The sequence below is a fragment of the Pterocles gutturalis genome, unplaced genomic scaffold (genome assembly GCF_000699245.1).
Source record: "Pterocles gutturalis isolate BGI_N339 unplaced genomic scaffold, ASM69924v1 scaffold7572, whole genome shotgun sequence".
Classification (NCBI taxonomy): Eukaryota; Metazoa; Chordata; class Aves; order Pterocliformes; family Pteroclidae; genus Pterocles; species Pterocles gutturalis.
Genome location: NW_010107861.1, coordinates 58124 through 77753, shown reverse-complemented (window position 1 = coordinate 77753; position 19630 = coordinate 58124). Strand labels below are relative to the sequence as shown.

The following is a 19630-nucleotide window of genomic DNA, read 5'->3' as shown; positions in this document are numbered from 1 at the left end:
GGCATTGCTGCATGTGGAAGAACTGGAACTGCTTCACAGCCAGGACTAAGTGCACAGTATAACCTCTTCAAGTTGCTAATGATAAAGTTTCCAGTCTCCAGAGGAGGTCTGTGAAGGCAGACCCAGGCACTGGGGCTTGAAGGCATTCATGCCTTTTCTTGTTTGCCTGCCTCAGAGTTTCTTAAGACAGTTTGCTTGGTTACTATAACATTAACCATTGAACTTGTAATTAAACAGTAGTAACAAATCATGATGACTTAGTATTTGTTTCTTTTCAGTTACCCATGGATGTATAGTCTCCACAATCAAACTGTTTCTTCCAGATGGAATGGAAGCTCGATTGCGATCAGAGTAAGAACGAGTATTCGTGTGTAGCAAAATTAAACTACTGTATAATGAGGATTTGATGGATATTACATTTCCAATCAGCATAGCGACAATTTATTTTCCTGTGATCATCCAAAGAAAATAGCTGAGAGCATGGTTCTTTTGCAGGCATTGTGAAAAAGAAATCTCATTTGATTGTTGCTTTTAGAAATTAAGACAACTGTGAAAGAATAAAAAAGTTCTATAGAGGAATAAGAAAGTTCTTATCGAGTTGGGCTTTTCTGACTGGCTGTGGTTTAGTGTACAGGAATGGGTATTATAAACAGAAGAGTATAGGATAAAAGAAAGAAATGAGCATTCTCTTTTCCTCTTTTTTATTTGGGTTTATTGTTGTTGCTCCTTTAAATGCACATAGACTTTACTAAAGTGAGGTTAATGGTGTGTCTCAGTGTGTACACATAGCACTGCTTATGTTCTTCAGACAAGTAATAAGGTAATGTGTCCTCGTGCAGTTATTTGGTGTCAGAATGAAAGAAAGCTTTGCCTGGCATGAGGAAAAAAAATAAGATACATTGGATGGAATAATGTTTGGGAACTCGGATGAATATTGAGAGGGTTTTCTGTGTATATGTGCACATTTTGGAGTAAATTTCAGAGAGGTAGAAACAAAAAATGTAAGCATTTTGTTTGCAGTAATTGAGTGCCGATTGCAAATAACGTAATTTTAATGATCCCTCGTCCTCAGCAATTGTATGGTTTTGATTGTTTGTTTAAATGTTCTTTTATCATTACTATCCATAAATATTTGCGTGAAGCCTTAGGTGTCTTTGCTTCTGGGATGATAAGTCAAAATAAATTATTATGGGAAATTTTCCATGTAATTGCATGTCCTAGTAAGAAATAGAAATATATGGTGTTAAATCTTAATTGTGATGAAAGTGTGAAAGTATAGCATTTGCTCTAGTGGAAGTATACAAAATTCAGTATTTTATTTTACTCAGTTTGTTGAATTTGTAAACAAGAGCGGTATATCTGCTGGTTTTTTATATCTACTGTTCTGCACATGTGAATTGGTTTAAATCTTAATAAATCATTTTTTTTAAAAAAAATCAAATATGTAACTACTGAAATAAAAGTTGGTAAAGAGACTTTAGAATAGACTGGATTTCTAATTTGAAAATAGTTCTGTAACTTTGAAAATGTCACTCAGCATAGTATTACCTGGTTTTGCATGTTTTAGTATTAACTCTTCATTTTTATCTGAAGAATAAACTTAAAAATGCAAAAAGCATCTTCATTAAATGCACAGTACTAGGGATCTTCTGGATTTTTGAACTGTTATTCTGCACTTGGTGTTCACTTTTTAAATTTTTTTTTTTAGTGTTATCCATGCTCCATTACCAAGTCCTGTTGACAAGGTAATTCAGTAATTGGTTGTTTTCTGCCTTATTCACACACATGCTGTTTTCTAACTTGTTATAAAGATGAAGAAGCGGTGAAGTCCAGTTACATTTCGATATGTTTTCCGCTTCCTGTTTTTACCTAGTTTGATATTTTGAGTGACATTTAAGATAGAGAAGGTAATGCAGATCGCAGTGTATATTTTAAGGTAGCTGGACTTCTTACAGTATGGCATCTGAAACATGGCTTTGAAAAAAACATTGATGTTAAGATGTTTAAATTTCCAGGGTATTGGTTGACTGACAGGTCTTAGGTGTTGCTTGATTTGAGACTTGATCTGTTCTGTGGCACGCAAGAGTAGCTCATGGTTTGGGGTTTGGATGAAGTCTATTGTCCTTGTATCTTGTGTTTTGTGGAGGAGAAGCTGCACTGCTCAGGCTGGAAAGTGCTGTGGCATGTTCCAAAGGGAGACTGAGACAAGACCTCCCTGCTCCTCTTGTATAGCCAGAGTCACTCACTGCAGAGTCATGGAGTCAGTAGTGTCTAGTGTGATTTTTAAACTCAGTTTTGATAACGTGGGGGACTAGTGGAAAAGCTGTTAATAGATACGATCTTGAGACGAGCGATCAGGAATTGATCGTTTGTCTAGCCTTTAAAAAGGATTAACTGAAATAGGTTCAAATCAGAATTTTAAACATGAAGAACAAAGTTTTGAGAAATTAAGGAAACTTATTTGTCAAGTCAGCAGCCCGAGGTGTTCATAGACTGCATTTGAGTTGAGGTTTCAAAACAGTGGATGTAGCTTGAATCCAGGGCAAGGGCAGAAATTCTGAGGAGGGACTGCAGGTGTAACTGTGAAAAACAGCTTCAAAATTATGTCAACATAGTAAGAGCCTACAAGAATTAGTAAATAACTGCACTTACCACTCCTCCCACACCAAGTCCAGAACTTTTTCTGGAACTGGAGAACGTATAAAGTAAGACTTACCAAAAGCCAGGCTTTGTGAAGCCTGGCAGAGATGGTGGCACCATGTAGTAAAACTTTCCTTAATTGCATGTGAACAGAAGTCAAATAAGATGATGGTGCTAATATGCAACAAGAATTGATTATGATAACTCATCATGATTAGAGATATTATAGGTATTCCTCAAATCTGAAACACATACTTATAAAGGGGAATGGTGAAGATGGTGGCTAGTAAGTCAACCGAATATGTGTGATCAAATGGGGGGTACACACACACACACAATGCCATTGAATTGGAATGTGAGAGACTTTATTTTCAATTCTGGAAACCCTTGATTTCTATTTGTCCTTGGGTTACATGGCTTCACCTTTGTGTACCTTGTCTCTTTTTTGTCAATTTAATCTTAACTGAAACAAAAGCCTTAAACTCTTTGGTGTGTTGGTGGTTCAAGAACTTGTAAGGATGTTAACACAGTGAGGCCTCAGTCCTGAGTTGGGAAGTTCTGTGATAAAAAAAAGAATAGTAACAGAATGATAAATGATTGAAAATATCAACTGTTAGATAATCTTAAGTTTACCTTCATGACTAGATTTAAGCGATGAATTTTGCATTACTTGAATTTAATGAAAAATCCAAACCATTTTGATTAACACCTTTATTTTTCAGGTTGCTGCTAACACTCCCAGTATGTATTCTCAGGAATTGTTTCAGCTTTCACAGTATCTACAGGTAACTTTTCTCTTGACAGCATTAGTTTGGCTAAATATTTAATCTTTGTTCAAAACACAGATCATATGGTCTGTACATCTTTGTTTGGCTTGCATTTTGTAAACTGGAACATGATAAGCATTTAACTACCTTTTTTCTGCAGTGAAATAATGTATAACATTATTGCCCAGAGAGGTGGTAGATGTCCCATCCCTGGAAACATTCGAGGTGGGGTTGGGTGGGGCTCTGAGCAACCTGGTCTAGTTGAAGATGTCCCTGCTCATTGTGGGGGGGGGTTGGACTAGATGACCTTTAAAGGTCCCTTCCGACCCAAACCCTTCTGTGATCCTATGTTGTGATTGGAGACAGTATAGTTCTATGTAAAGTTTTGGGGTTTTGCATGAGCAGTGTGAACTATGACTTTTATAAAAGAAACATGAAAGCTCTTGGTTTTATAGAAGGCTCCCTTATATATTTAACGTTATATACCTGCATTTCCTGGCCTTTCTCCTATCCTTCCTCACTGTCCCTGTTTTTCTTTTGCTCCCATTATCTTTGGCATCATGCAGTACTGTGGATGTACTATGTACACGTACTAAGTTTTGGTAGAACAAAAGAATGGCAAAAACAGGAGGTCATTTCATGTGTCAAGAACTAGTTTGTTTCTGTGAATATAGTTTCTTAGTGTGAATATTTCTGTCCCTGTATTATTAGAAAGTATAAAGGAGGGGACAGTGCTGGCAGCTCTTCTTCCTCATCAGCATCACCAACCTTTCTATGCCTGCTCCAGTGTCAGTGTTAATAGGTGTGCTTTTTCCTAAGATGTCATGTCACAAAAGGGTTGGACTGCACAATGGCAACACATTGAAGTGTGGGCTAATATATATATATAAATAAACTCTTTAGACAGGATCATAAAATCAGTTTTGTGAAAAAGTTCTTACTGGTAAATTTTATGTAGCTTTAATTTATGTATAGTTGTGCTGACTGACTTTGCAGTTTTTCTTTGGTAGTGGCATTTTTTATATGTTCACATCAATGATGAGGCTTTTGAGAGAGATACCAACATCTTATGTGTTTGCTGGCATAGCAGGAAGCAGCTCAGGCAGATGCTCTTTCTTGGGAGGCCAGATACGTACTTGCTCACCAATCTGTTCACTCTCTGTATCCTGGGATTGTTAATGAACGTGCTTTTCTATCTTACTGTCGTAAAACAAAAAACAAAAATAGCAGTTCTTGCTTGGCATTTTTCTTTTGTGCCCTGATTTGAGGATGAGTAGTTCATTGCATTTGAGCTGCCAAGCTGCCTTTTGGTTTTTATAGTTTTGTTACTCAAATAAATTATTGACACAAGTCAGTGTTTTTAGGTCTTGGAAAGAATAACTGGTTACTATGTGTACTCAGCATGTGTGACATATGCATGGAAAATTAAAGTTTTAAGGAACCTGGGGTTCTAGGATAATGTTTTTGTTATTAAAATATCCAAATAAGTGTATGGATAAAAATGAGATTGGCTTATTATAGTTTTGAATATGTGACAATGTTTACTTAGTCACACTTCCTTTTTTTTTTTTTTTTGTATTTTGGTATCTCTTATGTTGCTTCTGTTTTTCTGAGTTGTTCTAGCTGAACTGACTGGCACTTTGCTCTCTTCATAGGAAGCCTTACATCGGGAACAAATGTTGGAACAGAAGCTGGCAACCCTTCAGCGACTACTTGCTGTCACGCAAGAGGCTTCCGATACTAGTTGGCAGGTATCTGTAGGCATCCTTTTCCTTTATGGACTGCAATACACAGTAGCATATCCATTTCAGCTATTAAGTTACAAACAATGGGGGGAAAAAGCGGCAGAAAGTATAAAAAGCTTATGGCAGTTCTCTTAACCTGTGCAGAAGATAATGTTTAATAAATTTAGAGATTATGTACCAGTTTGAAATAACTATTAGTAGTAAATACTTCAACAAAATTCAAGTCTTTAAAGCAGAACTCTCCTGGAACTACATAAAGCATATGTTAATACTAAGGTGATGCTTTTTTTCTGCTAGGCTTTGATAGATGAAGACAGGCTGCTATCAAGATTAGAGGTTATGGGAAATCAGTTACAGGCGTGTTCAAAGGTAAGTAGTTCACTTAAAAGTTGAATGCTAGGAATGCTGAAAGAGCTCTTTTGAAGTGTTTTGAAATTAGCTAGTTATAGGAAAGCAGTTGGAACATAAACTTTCCAAAATGAGCCTGTGCAATTTTGATGATCTGGATAGCATGATAACTGTAGATCTGTTCTGTATTTCATGGAATCATTTTAAATCTAGATAAACAGCTATTTTTCAGCATTTGTTTAGTGCAAACTTACTTCTTTTGTGTATGCATATAGGCATGTATGTACTGAAATGTGGAAAAGGAATTTCTGTCATCGGTGAGAAGCACCCATTCTATCCTGTTTCCTATGGATGTTTCTTGCCAAACATAGATTTCAAAAAATGGCATTATCAATGAGCTGTCTGATACTCAGAGTAACAAGTATTCCCTGCCTTGACTGTTGTTTAGGCCGTCTGTGCCTGCCTTAAATTTTTATTTTGATTTCATTTTTAATGCATCTCAACTACCTAGATTGTAAGAACTTTTTGCAGGTCCTGTTTGAGGTCTTTCAGATGGGACCTTGTAGGTTTCTGGTTTGTCAAATCGTAGGTCTCCCAGGCTTGACCTTGTCTTAGGAGTGTCCAAAAACACCCCATAGTTTTCTTATAATCAAAGCTGATCATTGAATGTGTGCTGCCATACATACACTTCAGAAAAAATAACTTGTTTATGTCCAGTCATGTCCAGAAACTTTTATCACTGGTTTGTCCATAACATTTTTTCCATCTACCAGAAATGGCTAAACATTTTGAAATAGAACAGGTCTTATCACAATCTAATATATTTAATCATCAAAATACTAATTTATATTCTGTCTTTGTCTCTGAATTATCTTACACATACAGAATCAAACAGAAGACAGTATACGAAAAGAGCTTATAGCATTACAGGAAGACAAACACAACTATGAGACAACAGCCAAAGAGTCCCTGAGGCGGGTCCTTCAGGAGAAAATTGAAGTGGTCAGAAAACTGTCAGAAGTGGAGGTATTGAAGTTTCATGCCTGGTCTTCTGGAAATGCTGTAATAGTTAGCACTCCTGCTACTTAGATACCTGTTTTTTTGCCTGTAATATGCCAATATTTCTTGTATTGTGGCACTTGCAGTATATTAACTAGTACTGTTTATTTCTCCTATTGGACAATACTTAGGTTGTTAAATAGCTAATTAGAAGCTATTCTTTAAACTCCTCCTTTTTCGGCCAGATTTCAAAATTCATGAAGCTGTCTTGCGGAAGTTAGTACGTGTGGGAAGTAAATGAGGGGAAAGTGACGTACATACATTAGAAAAAATGCTGTTAGACCTTGTTTAAACTGTAAAATTTATGGAACCGTAAGCTTAACTACTCATACAAATTACACTTAAGAATGAGTTTTTAAGATTACAAAGTGTTGGACATTTCAAATAAGATTTCTGCCCCTCTAATATCTCTCATTACTATCTTTTGCTTTATTTTCTCTTTCCGTTATCATCATTTGTTGTGTTCCCTTAGGTCAAGAAATATTCTAAGACTTAAAATTAAGTGCTCAAAGTGTCTACCCTCTTTATGCTTTTTAGAGCATGTTATGCATATAGAGCAGTTAAATAAACCTTTTCATTCTTGACAGGTTTGTTAAGGCTGGAGTTTTATGTTTCCTTCTACCTTTATTCTTTACAATCCTATACAATGAGAAGAATCTTCTGGCTTATTTGTTATACTTTTTCCTATTTACTTTGACTCTTGGAGCAGAAGTGTTAATTTAACTTCAGTAAAAGATTTGCTTGAGTGCTTCCTGCCACATTCTTTTCTCTGCACACAGAAAAAACATTGGCTCCTGGTTTAAAGTTGTCCTTTAATAATTATTATATAATGTAGGTTTGAATGCACTTTTGTTTAAAGGTGTTTTGGTCTGTTTTGGTGGTGAAGAACTAAGTCAGAGCTTGTTACAAAAAACACAACTCTATGAATGAAGACACAAATCTTGAGTGATGAGGAGGAAACTCTAAACACCATTTAGTTGTGCTGCTATCACCAGCTAGCACAAACGTCTTGAGCATTCCTTACCCTGAAGACCTAGCTGCCCCTTGGGTAAGGTGGTCTTAGTTTAGATGCCTTTCCACATTACGGAGTTCAGAAAAAGATCTAGAACACTTCCTTGGAGCCATTTGGCTTCTGTAATGTGTTAAATCGTTTGCTGGGTAAAGCGTATGATGGAATCTGTTGATTACATTGAATCACAAAATATTATAAAACTTTCACAGTTTACCATAAAGCAGAGAAGGGGAGATGGATCACGTTTCAGTTCTTTATTCCTGTCAATCACAATTAGTTGTATAACCTACTGTGGGTTTTTTGGTTTGGATTTTTTTACGTGTGAAGCTAATATCTTTTCACATAATCTGTTTTTTAAGTAGAACATTACAAAGGTTTGTATAGACAGCATTTTTGCGAAGCCTTGATCTGTTTGTTTAGCCTTAATGATTAGGAACAAAGCAATTAAATATGATTAGTTACACTGTTTGGAAAAAAAGTAGATCAGCTTCAGTATTTGATAGATTGTTAGTATTTTTATTTTTTTATTTATTCCATAATAATTCTGTCTTACAGCGGAGTTTAAGTAATACAGAAGATGAATGTACTCACCTGAAAGAAATGAATGAGCGGACTCAGGAAGAATTAAGAGAACTAGCTAATAAGTACAATGGAGCTGTAAACGAAATTAAAGATCTTTCTGACAAACTAAAGGTAATGACAGCTTCATCTGACTTTTTACATAATGCATGGAACAAATAAATACAATTTAATTTCTAACGTAGCAATCAAATAAAGGTTAAGAAACTTTTTAAACAACAGGTAAAGGAAAGAAAGAGGCACATCATCTTTTACATATTCTTTTGGCTTACATTTAATGTAAAACCTAGGTACCTCAGACAAAAGTAGTTAAGATATTTTGAGATTCTTTCTCTCTGTTATGCTGCTTGAAGTGAAATGTATAGAAAAATAACAGTAGAAAAATTTTATGTTTCAATTTTCTCTATCTGATTAGTAAAGAAAGTTACTTATGTACATTTAGTTATACAAAAATCAAGGAAATCTATTCCTCTACGTGTTAATTTTGATGTGGTTGGGGTTTTTTAAAATCTTTTTTGAGCAGGTAGCAGAAGGAAGACAAGAAGAAATACAACAAAAAGGACTGGCTGAGAAAAAAGAATTGCAGCATAAAATAGATGAAATGGAAGAGAGAGAGCAAGAGCTTCAAGCGAAAATAGAAGCTTTGCAGGCTGATAATGACTTCACCAATGAGCGGCTAACTGCTTTACAAGGTTAGTGACTAGTGGGGAAGAAACTTTGATTATTTGTTTTTCTTTTAATCTGTGAAATATCTTTTTCTTGGACTTCTGTTTACAGTACGGTTAGAACATCTTCAAGAGAAAACTCTTAAAGAACACAACAGCTTAGGTAGGTGTGATCAGTTTCTTGTTTCAAGCTAGTTTCCAGATTTTCTGTTCAATTACTTTTATTATAATAATCTTGTAGTCTAGGTGTCTGGCAAAAGAATAATGTTTTACAGGCATCCCGTTAGCACATTCTTCTTGATGTCACTTGTTAATATTGAAGACGTGGCCACAACAGAATGCCAGCAGAGGGCACTGCTGTTGTGAGTGTTTAGACTTCTGGGTCATTGCTCAATTTAGAGCTCTCTTTGCACCCCCTCAGCTCCAAGATTTTGAAGGTTTTTGTATACATATGCACATTTACATATATATATAAGGATTTTAAAAAGATTTATATATAGATATGTAATAGGAAGTGATTCCTTGGATGATCACAGCCTCTTATATGTTTGAATAAACAGTAATGTGAGCTTTAGTGCAGGAAAACACAAAATTTTGCCTGTTTTGTTTGATTAGATACTTAGAAGGAGGAAGGAGTATGAAAATCCAGATGCATTTCACAATGCTGTGTTTAATTAGAAACAAAACCCAAAACATATTGCTTGGTTCCAGAAATAATACCCTTTCTTAATCCTAGGCATACAAGTTGATGACTTCATACCTAAAATTAATGGGAGCACAGAGAAAGGTAGTGTATCTTAAGGCTACCTTTTGTCTTATGGTTGATGTTTGAAGCTGAACAAATTCAAAATGTTCTCTAAAGTTTTACTTTGAATAATATTCTCTTTAAAAAATGAAATTGATTTGTCCACTCCTCTGACCGGCATTTTTTTTTGCTTAGGCTTTCAGTCTAGTTGTTTTTAGAAAGTTAAAATGTAATGAGCCAACTTGGAAGTCGTCTTTTGGGTTTGGTGGGGGTTTTTTTTGCTTGTTTTTGGTGGGCTCTCACTGAAATTAGTAGAAATCTACTGAATGATGTCAGGCTTGTGACACAAGAAAGTAGAAAACTCATTGAGTTTTTGCCTCTTAATTTTTTTTTTTTTTTTTTTTGCCTTGCAACACAGACATATACCGTTTTTCTAGTAAATTGGGTATGGCAAGTAAAATCAGCAAAACATTTCTTTTCTGACTATAATGTATGAAAAAATGTGAGTCTATGATATAGTGAAAACTAGCTTTTTAAAACTCAGGAGTGTCGTTATGTAAAACAGGAATGAATACAGATTGACTTTACTAATGGGTTTTTTTTAAAGACCGATTAGTTAAAGCTAAGTATTTTAACTACTATGTCTTAACATACACTTGAAGTTTTGTGAATAAAATTGTCTGATAAGAATATGCCCAGTATGACATATAGCAAAGATTATTCCAGTCATGATTCTAAATTCACTAAATTGTTCCATTGGCCTTATTTGTCCTCTTACGTTTATTTAAATTTTTTCCTTGATGTAGCTTTCTTCGCATTTGCTGTGTCTTGATGGATAGGAAAAGCTCTGAGGAGTGGTGGTAGTGTTGGTTGGAAGGATAGGGCACTTACATAGAGAACTCATGGTTTCAACGAATATTCACAGTGTTTAAGGATTACTGTGTACATTTTTGAAACAAACTTTTAAAACTCTGTGCTCTAATTCTTAGCTTTCACCTTTTTTTTTTATTATAAATGAAGAGCTGCTTAACTAGGGAGACTAATAGCAAAATAAGAGGAATAACCTCATGTCAGTTTCTTAGAGCAGGAAGAGAGATCTGTTAAACACTGACAAACTGTACAAAAACCTCCCCTTAATCTAAGTACTAGTTACCCGTTGGTGTCTTGGCATTTTAGGCACTTAGCAATGTGATGCACACTGAGATTAGCAAGCAGGAGACTTAATGTCTGTTCCCAGTTCTCTGGACTGCTGTACTTTATTTTTAGATAGATTGATTCATCTTGCTGATGCATAATTTTAGGTTGGTAATACTCTTGACACTTAATAGAATGATTAAGAAATAAATTTGCTTTTAATTTTTTGCAAAATTTTCCACCCTAGAAAATAGTTCATGTCTTAAAAAGCAAACCTGAGGTACTATATAGGGATTGTATTCTTCATTCTCATAATGAAAACCGCGAAAAGACTTTGAAAGTTAGATTGTTGGACATTACTAGAAAAATGTGCAATACTGTGAATAAAGGTAGCCTAGAGCTAAACTGAAACACTCAGCAAAAGCTTTCAAGCTTCGAATGAAATACGTGTTGTCTTCTTGAGAAATAATTTATAACATCACAGAACATATTTTTTTAACAAACACAGGGCTTTGTTGATTTTAAAATTGTTCATAGGAATGTCTTGTTAGTTTTTATATACTGGTACCTCTTATTAGTCTGTTTAGAAATTGTCTGAAATATTTCAAAATTGAATTTGTTATGTGATTATCAGTGATGCAAAGGTGTATATATATGTTATACTTTTTGTCAAAGTTGAAGAAGCAATTCTTTTTTGACTTATTTTGGATTGCCTAAGAGTCAAAATGTCATCTGGATGGATGCATGAAAATTCCTCCATCCTGTGTGTAACAGTAGAACTTGTGCTTGAAGCTGGGAGTTTTGGGAAGCTGTCTGCTAATTTCTTTTTGACTATGAATATAGTTAACATATAACTACTCATTCACATTGTCTTCTGCATGTTTATACAGTCTATCTCCTTATTCTGTTATGCATCTACTGTGCTATTTTATTATTCTATATTTTAGAGTAGTTTTCCATTATTCTGTCTGTTGTACCACATTCTTCTGCGTCTCTGCTATACCTGGTCCATCCACATTTCTCTGGTGTTTTACAGCTTGCTGGCCTGTATTCTCTTCATGACACTCTGTGCCTTTCTGTATCTTCCTGTCCTTTATCTAGACCTCATACAATGGCAGATGGGCAGTAATTTTCTCTGCCAGATTTTGTTCTCTCGAAAGCAGCAGGAGGCAGTTACTTTTTTTTGTGCTGAGTAGTCTTGCATTATTTTAGAAGAGCTAAGAATTTAGGGTTTATATGTAGATTCGGCAACTCTGGCACTGAAAGAAGTTGTAGATATTTTGCATAAGGAAAAGACTTCACAGTTGAAGGCAGAAGTCAGACATTCAAGGGTTTTTTGTGTGCGAAATAGCCTGTAAGGGAATAAAACAATGTTTCCTCTGTTTGTATACAAAGGTATACATACACACACTCCACCTCCTACCCCCTGCACATCAGTGGAAAATGGTAAAACCATGTAAAATCAGTATCCTTTTTAAGATTTCTTTAGTGTCTCTTGTCTCAAAACTTCAGGTCAAGTCTATATGTTTCTAGGCATTCTACCTAACCATTGCAAGAATGGGGAGTTTCCATTGCCTTTCTCTGTGGCTGTCCATAACATGGACAGAGCTATACTCTGGGTAGAGGAACTCAGCTCTCTCTAGAGGCTTTTTTATAATAAAGTGTATTAAGATAATGATGTTTAGGTATTCATTTTCTCTCATTGCACATGTGGAAATTCTGGTGCAGAAGAGAGTGAGTTGCCTACACATCAAGCCCCTGATAGAGGTGGTGTTTCAGTAAGTGGTATGTTTCTCAGTGAGTTGCACCACACCTGGCTTTCCTATATAGGCTTTGCGAACCATATATTATATAACAAAAAATATGAGAAATTAGTATACAGTCACTTAAAGGAGCATGTAAAAAGGCTGAAAAAAAAAGTGTAAATGTGGAAAAGAAATGTTACAGCCATGGTGCTGTCTTTTAAAAGCTCTGTTCTTGTAGGTTAGAAGAAAAGTTTTCTCTTTAGAGTAACTTTGAAATACAGTAAAGTTTAGTATTGCAAATTGTATCTGAGCAGCTAAGCTTCTGATTCTGGAAGCTAATGATTGACAGTTTTGTCAGAATGTAAGACATTTTGCTGGTTTGTGTACTAAAAAGCAGTCTTTTCAGATTGCTAGATGCTTGCGGTCTAAAGGTTCTTTAGAAAGGAAGCGTTAGCACATTTTACTTGAAGAGATGCAAGATTCTGATGGAGTTTGGAGCTGAACAAGGTCACATAGAAGGACTTGGGTAAACCTGGGAATTGAGTTCAGTTTTAGGATCTCTACTGTAGAACTATCCTTTCAAAAATTGTTTCTGTGCAGTGAAATGGTACAGGGAGATATTCAGCAACATTTTTAAAAAGAAATGTTTTTAATTTCAAGAAAATATTAGATATGAAGAATAAACATGAAGACTAAAAAAAACTTACTAAATGTACTTTTAAAGCTAATTTTAAAAAGCTGAAGAATATAGGTTAAGTACATGTTTCTTATTTCTTCAATGCTTGGATTTGGGACTTGCAGTTATCCATGTCTGATTATGAATTAACAAACAAGAAGGACTAGAGACATCAGTACTATGGAGCTGCATGTTTCAGTAGTGTATCATCTTATGTATTCTAAATTTATTGTGATTTAAATATCACTTATGTGCATTAATCTTTTTTCCAAAAATACAAAGTTGTCAATGGAAATTTAGTGGAAGTAGTTTGTCACCACCTAACCTGAAAAAGCAATACAGCAAATGAATGCCAAATGCAGAATGTTTGGTCTTTAAGTAATTGGTTCTTACTAAATTTTGTTAAATAAAGGTGGTTGGGTTTTTTTTTTAGACAGCTTCTGTTGAGGTAAGGGTCTCTTTATTATCCATAAGACCTACTGTTACATTTTTAGAATTGAAAAGTACCCTTTAAAATGCAATTAAAGTATTACTTTGTTCAGATCAGTTCAAAAGAGTAATCTGTTTTCTAATGTCACTCAGACATCATTTCAATTACATGTCTTGTCTGCTTGCACATTAACTCACGTTTCAAAAGTTCACTGTAAATATGCAATTACAAATATTGTTAATATACCTTTCACATTTTTTGTTGCATCAATTTGAAAATGATAAGAAGATGTAAACTTAAGTGTTTCTTTCTTTACTAGAGCACTTTCTTTCAAAGAGTGAAGGGGACTGCACATTTATTCATCAGTTCATAGAATGTCAGAGTGAGTACAAGAGTGTTCATCACATTTGCTTTAAAAACAACAGAAAATCACAAAAAGGTGGATAAAAATCAGAATTTGTCACTACTATTTAATATTTCTGTAGTAGTAGAAAATTTCTAAGCATACAATTGTGACATTGTGATATAAACAGATGCCTGTAGTGGGAAGAGGATATCTTTGCTCTTGCAAAGCGATGATCACATTGTCTGTTCTTAGTAGTTCATCCATTATTGCCCTCCAACCAATGAAAGGGTGGTAACATTGCCACATGATGTTTAAAATGGAGTGTAATTTTTCACCTGTTACGAATTAATTACGGTCAGTTTAAGCAAACATCGCAAGCAGCACTAGGATAGATGCAAGGTAATGATGCCTTTTCTTCATTTTGCATGTCTATAATTTATCTGATAACTAAAGGTCTTGCACGTTCTTCAAATTAGTTATTACATAGAATAAAAAGGAAAACAATACTATAATTTTTCTGTGGGAATCTAAGATTCTTTTAAGAAAAATAGAACATAAATATGCAGTATCAATCTTTAGAAAGATGTGTTATTTTTGAATGAGAAACATGTTTCTCAAAGCAAATGGCTTTTGAAAATGAGTAATGAAACAGCGCAGTCTACATATCTGTAATTAAAGAAAAACTTAATAATACTTTTTGTCCACTGGGAGAAAAATATCATGAGACTGAAGAGAGAACAGTGCTATTAAACTTCAAAGAAAACTCCTTTGTAGCATGAAGAATTATTTTTTGACTTGAGTTCACAGAAATCATGTACCTAAAGCTGAGCAGAGGACAGTATTTATAAGCAGAGATAAGACGGTATCTTTTTTGACATTATGCCCATTGGACTCTTCTTTTCCCTTTTAAATTTCAGTAAGGAAATGTAACAGACTTGTGTGATGTTACTCCTGACATGGATTGCAGGGCTAGAAACTGGGTGATGGGATACTGCTAATGTTTGTCTAAGAAAAATTATAGTATGTATTTGAAAAATGTTTACTTTTAAAAGTGAATGACTGGTAGCTGTCTTCTATCAGGCTGAAGTTCAAAAATAATTTTAAATTTTGTGAAGTTCTATGAATCCTCTTTATTCAGTACATAAAAGTGAACTGAAGTTAAATCTTTGAGTAAAAATATTTTTTTGTCCAGAGGGAAAATGAAAGCACACTGATGTTCAAATGCAAATTGGTTGCCTGTTGTCATCCTTCGGATGTTAGCTTAACCTGTTTTAGCAAAACTTCTGTTAGTATCACCTCTGCAAACTAAACGTGACCAGTCTTATCACTATTGAGAAGCAAAAGCAACCATCAGGAGCTAGTAAATGATTCTAACATGCAATTGAAGTAGTAATGACAGAGTAAAATAAAGCTCAATGTACTTATGCAACCCCTTTCTCGAAAGAGTGAAAGCTAGATTAAAGACACTGTAAGGCTCGATTACCTCATTTTTAAAAGAACAAATACAAGTTCAAAGAGTTCAGTACTCTGCATTTTTTGCGACAGTATAAGGTTTTACTATCTAATCAAGAACAAAAGTGATTCCAAGTAGTCAGCAACTCTTGCATTTATTTCTGGACTGCAAGTTTGCCTTTTCCAAATTCAAATATGTTTAGTCAGGCCTCATGAAATCATTAGGTTAAAAAGCGGCAAACTGCGGGATCTCTTGTTTTCATTTTGTACGTAAGAGCTACCTTTCAGTCCTGCTCTTTGCTCTCTGCAGCAGGGAGGGTTGGGAACTAGGGGAAAAAAATTATAGTTTCAGACATCACCAGGAACTGGAGTTTTAAGACATGCAGCAAATATTTAAGTGTAGAATAGTATCATAAAGTTTGCCAATACTGAGAAAGAATATGTATTTCATCATATGATACTATGGGGTTTTTGCCCAGAGGTTTAGATATTGGGAAAGGAGCAGGTTTACTATTTAAAAAAATAATAATATGATACAAATCCTAGGAACAGGAGTCATTTGTTGAAGTTGTGTTATGTAGGGTTTGCTGTTTTGTAATAGAAGCAGAGGAATTAAAACTATAGGATCTGCAAGCTGTAAGAGAAATCTAAAAAGAAAGCGGAATTCAGACAACCGTGCAGTTTGTCTAGAACAGAATGTTCTAACTTGTGTTGGTGCAGCAGGAAAAGTGCATGTCTGCATAGTTCTGGGGAAGAAGCACTTAAATTGGGAAAGCACAAGCAGAGAAATGAGATAAAATAGCTTGAGTCGAAGTGGAGTATGTAAGATAGCCCAAGAAGGAAAATTAGATGATTAAATAATGTAGTGTTCTATGCAAACAGTTGCTACAGACGTCTAAGACACTTGAAAGTGCTTCTCAGTTAAGAGCAATCAAGACTTCTCAAGGCACTAAAGCCACAATTTTTTTGTTGCGGGAGAAACAGGACACTAAAATCTTATTCAAGCTGCATTGCAACTGCTTAACTTGGGTAAAATCTGGCTTCTGTAGGTTTTTAAATATCTTTTTTATTTATTTTTATTTTTTAAGTAGAATATGGCTCATGATATCATCCAGTAACCTGTCCTGTTCTACAGCATTTGTAGAATGTTACAGAGTCTTGCTCTGAATGGTCTGGGAAGTCTGTTACTTTCTGGTCACTCCATCCAGTTCACTTGTTGCTCATTTCATAACTTTTTTTTAGTAACCGCTGGTGAACACCTGTAACATTGACAGCAAGAGGCATAGTGCTTCTTTTTAATTAGTACATGATACGAGTTATTACCAAAAAAAGTGATATATAGACAAAAGAGAGATTTGGTACCCTGCTAGTTTTCTGTCTGTTGCTCCGGTTTAACTCTTTATTTGTGTCCTTATTTTTCTTTCTTCGTTTTGTGATCTTTGCATTTATGATTTTAAATACAAGTCAATTTTTTGCTTTTTTTACTAAGTTTTGGGGTTGTTTTTAAATTTATCTGTCCAAAATGGAGTAGTTTTTGGATGGGTTGAATGGCAGTTTTCAAGTTTTCAATGAATTTATGACCCGCAGGTGGCAAGTAAAGTTAAAAGTGCTTACAATCTTTTTTTTTTCAGATGGTTTGCAATTTGTGTATTGAGGGCCAGGTTTCCTTTCCTTCGTTTTCAAAACTGGCCTCCTTCAAAGACTAGTGTGATAGAAAATCATAAATGTGTCGAGGGCATGTTACTTAAGTGTTCATTGTAGTGTTAACAGATCTTAACTATCTTACTACACATAGTGATAGGCAACCTAAATCTAAAAGGGAGCTCCTAAATTGAAAAGAGAGGAAATGACTAAAAACCTAAAGGAAAGCTGCCTTTGAACTGCATTTGTCAGCAAAGAGAAACAAACTATCTTGAAGATTAGCTGAATGCTTAACTAACTTAGCAGATTGTTTCATCAAAAATTATTTTTTTTATTATATGTATCAGTAACTCTTTGCTTTCTGTTAAGTAATGACTGGATAGCATGAAAGATAGAAATTATTTATGTCAGAAATTAAAACTAGGATCCTCACCCTAATTTATGTTTTGTGAGCTGCAAATGCACATCTTGATTTAGGGAAAATGTGGCCTGATTACAAAAAAAAAAAAAATCAAGTTTACAAAGTTTCCTGAAATAATAATATGAAAAGATGCAGAGGTTTGAAAAAGGGAAGTTTTAAAGATACAGGTCTGTCTGCATTTACTTTCTGATTGTTGTCTGGATGCTGCCATTTTTACTGCCTAGGGTGGTAACAGGGTGCAGAATAAGATTCTCAGTGACATCAACATCCAGTTTTTTGTCTATTATCTAAATATACACAGGCATGCTGAAATAAACTTTTTTTCTTGCTTTTGAAATATTCTAATGCTAGCATTGTTAAAGCCCTGAGAATGCTTACTTGTTTTGTAAATTAGGAGAGATGTCAGCCAGCAAGTGAAAAATACTGGCTGTACCAGCTTTGTGTCACACTGGGCAAGGGGACTTGTGTGCTACTGCTGAAGTTCTTCCCTGAAGAAATAGAGTCAAGAAGAAAACTTGTGTAGAAATGTTGAAATTCATAATGGACATTAGAAAACAGTAAGCCACCATGGAAAAGAAAAAAAAAAATAAAATCTGTAGGGGTTTTTTTAGTTATAGAAACTGAGAATTCTTAAAAGCACAAAGAGCTGCTGCAAAGGTTTGGAAAAACATCTGGGTCAAGGAGACTAGTTTCTTTGTTTTGTACTATAACTATTCTGGTTTTAACAGTTACTGAATTTTGAAAACTCCAAGATCCATCAATTCACAATGCTAAGTTTTCTCCTGTAAGCTGATTATAGAAGCCTATTTTAAACTAACAGTCTAGCATAGATGAGGTGTTACCCGTTCAGATGAAGCAGTTGATAGCTGCTTTAAGTGTGTGGTTTTTGCATTCAGATAATTTTTTCAGATATGGACAGAATTCCTAAGCTGCTTTCTTGCTGCTTTCTTCCCCACCCCTCTTCCAGCCTCAGCTCCTGGAATAATCGCTTGTGAAGACTTCTGTTTAGATTTTTTTTTTTTTTTTTTTTTTTTTCAGTGGGAGGAGGGCTCATAGTATCACTCAGTAACTCCTTGCTTGTGGCTGTGGTAACTTGATTCCCTCCACGGTGCCTTCCTCAGTCTCGGCACAGTGATTCTCTCCAGCTCTGACCCACTCGAGACCATTCTGAACTTGGATGATGAGCGGTCTCCTGCAGTTGCTTGAGACCTGAAGCCAGTCCTGAAAACCTAGTGTGCCGTGTGTACTTCTGAAGCAGTACTTGTAAAACATTAGAGGAACGCAGGACCATATTAGTAGATAAAAGTAGATGGAGGGAATATCTCTTTTAGGCTAGTTTGTCTGGCTGTGACGGGGGAAAGGGACAGGACAAGTTTTTGGCCATGCAAACCCTTCTTCAGACCTTGATTTTTTTTGTCTGAAAGCTTGTCTACCATCTAGGGTTGAAAAAGATATCTCCGTGCAAATATTGTCTTGCCTCTGTCCTTAGTTTGTCGTGGTTACAGCAACATGCCATCAGAGGAGGACAGAGACTACTTAATCTTCAGAGCTACTTGAAGATGGGAATGCTGACTAAAGCTCATTATTTATTTTTTTTTTAAGTTAAAAGTTTAGAAAAGATTTACTGACATGCAGCTTCCTCAGTCTGACCTCTCCTGTGTGCACTATGTGTCCTGTCTTCTCCGTGTCTCAGTTACCAGCACGTGGGGTAACCACCAGAATGAGTTCCCTGCCTGACGGTCAGGGATCCGGCAGGGAGAGCACAGAGCGGCTGCAAAGGCAGCTTCAAGCCTGGTGTTTCAGGGGGCGTTAACAGCTTTCAGCGTTGTCTAAATTGCAAGATCTACTGCATAGAAATTGATGATGTGATCTGTAACATATGTGACCCTCAGTTTTGCATGTTGGCGTGGTTGTTAAGGAATTGGAAATAGTGAAATCTTGTCCAAAAATAAATTAATTACTGGTTCAGTAGTTCTTTTAGTTCTTTGATTAATCCACACCTCTTCTTCCCTTGGGCTTACTGTTTGCCTTCATGTCCTTAGCTGAAGTTCGGATGAAGTTGGCAGTGTAGTCTCAAATTCTGAGTTTTGGGTTTTAATGCACCTGGCATACATGAGTAGACTTTCTTGTCAGTGCTCATTTTTTTGTGAATGTGATGCATGCAGAGCTTTTTGGAATTTGGTGCAGCTCTCTGAAAGTTTTGAGCTAAGAAAGGCTATTTCTGT

The 19630-nt window shown here is 35.4% G+C and overlaps 1 protein-coding gene across 2 annotated transcripts in view; it reads left to right on the top strand.

The window, feature by feature from the left end:
- Positions 1 to 283: 283 nt before the first annotated feature.
- SLMAP (sarcolemma associated protein) overlaps positions 284 to 19630 on the top strand; it is a 44398-nt gene continuing 25051 nt past the window's right edge. Inside the window, exons 1-9 of one of the 2 annotated variants that reach the window (XM_010072385.1) lie at positions 284 to 351; positions 1709 to 1745; positions 3363 to 3425; positions 5063 to 5158; positions 5450 to 5521; positions 6386 to 6526; positions 8127 to 8264; positions 8674 to 8842; positions 13865 to 13927. In XM_010072385.1, coding sequence (XP_010070687.1) covers positions 329 to 351; positions 1709 to 1745; positions 3363 to 3425; positions 5063 to 5158; positions 5450 to 5521; positions 6386 to 6526; positions 8127 to 8264; positions 8674 to 8842; positions 13865 to 13927 — 802 coding nt within the window. In that variant the 5' untranslated portion in view covers positions 284 to 328. Of the gene's footprint in view, positions 352 to 1708; positions 1746 to 3362; positions 3426 to 5062; positions 5159 to 5449; positions 5522 to 6385; positions 6527 to 8126; positions 8265 to 8673; positions 8843 to 13864; positions 13928 to 19630 lie in introns of those variants that run through there. The other variant, XM_010072386.1, reaches the window with a different exon arrangement.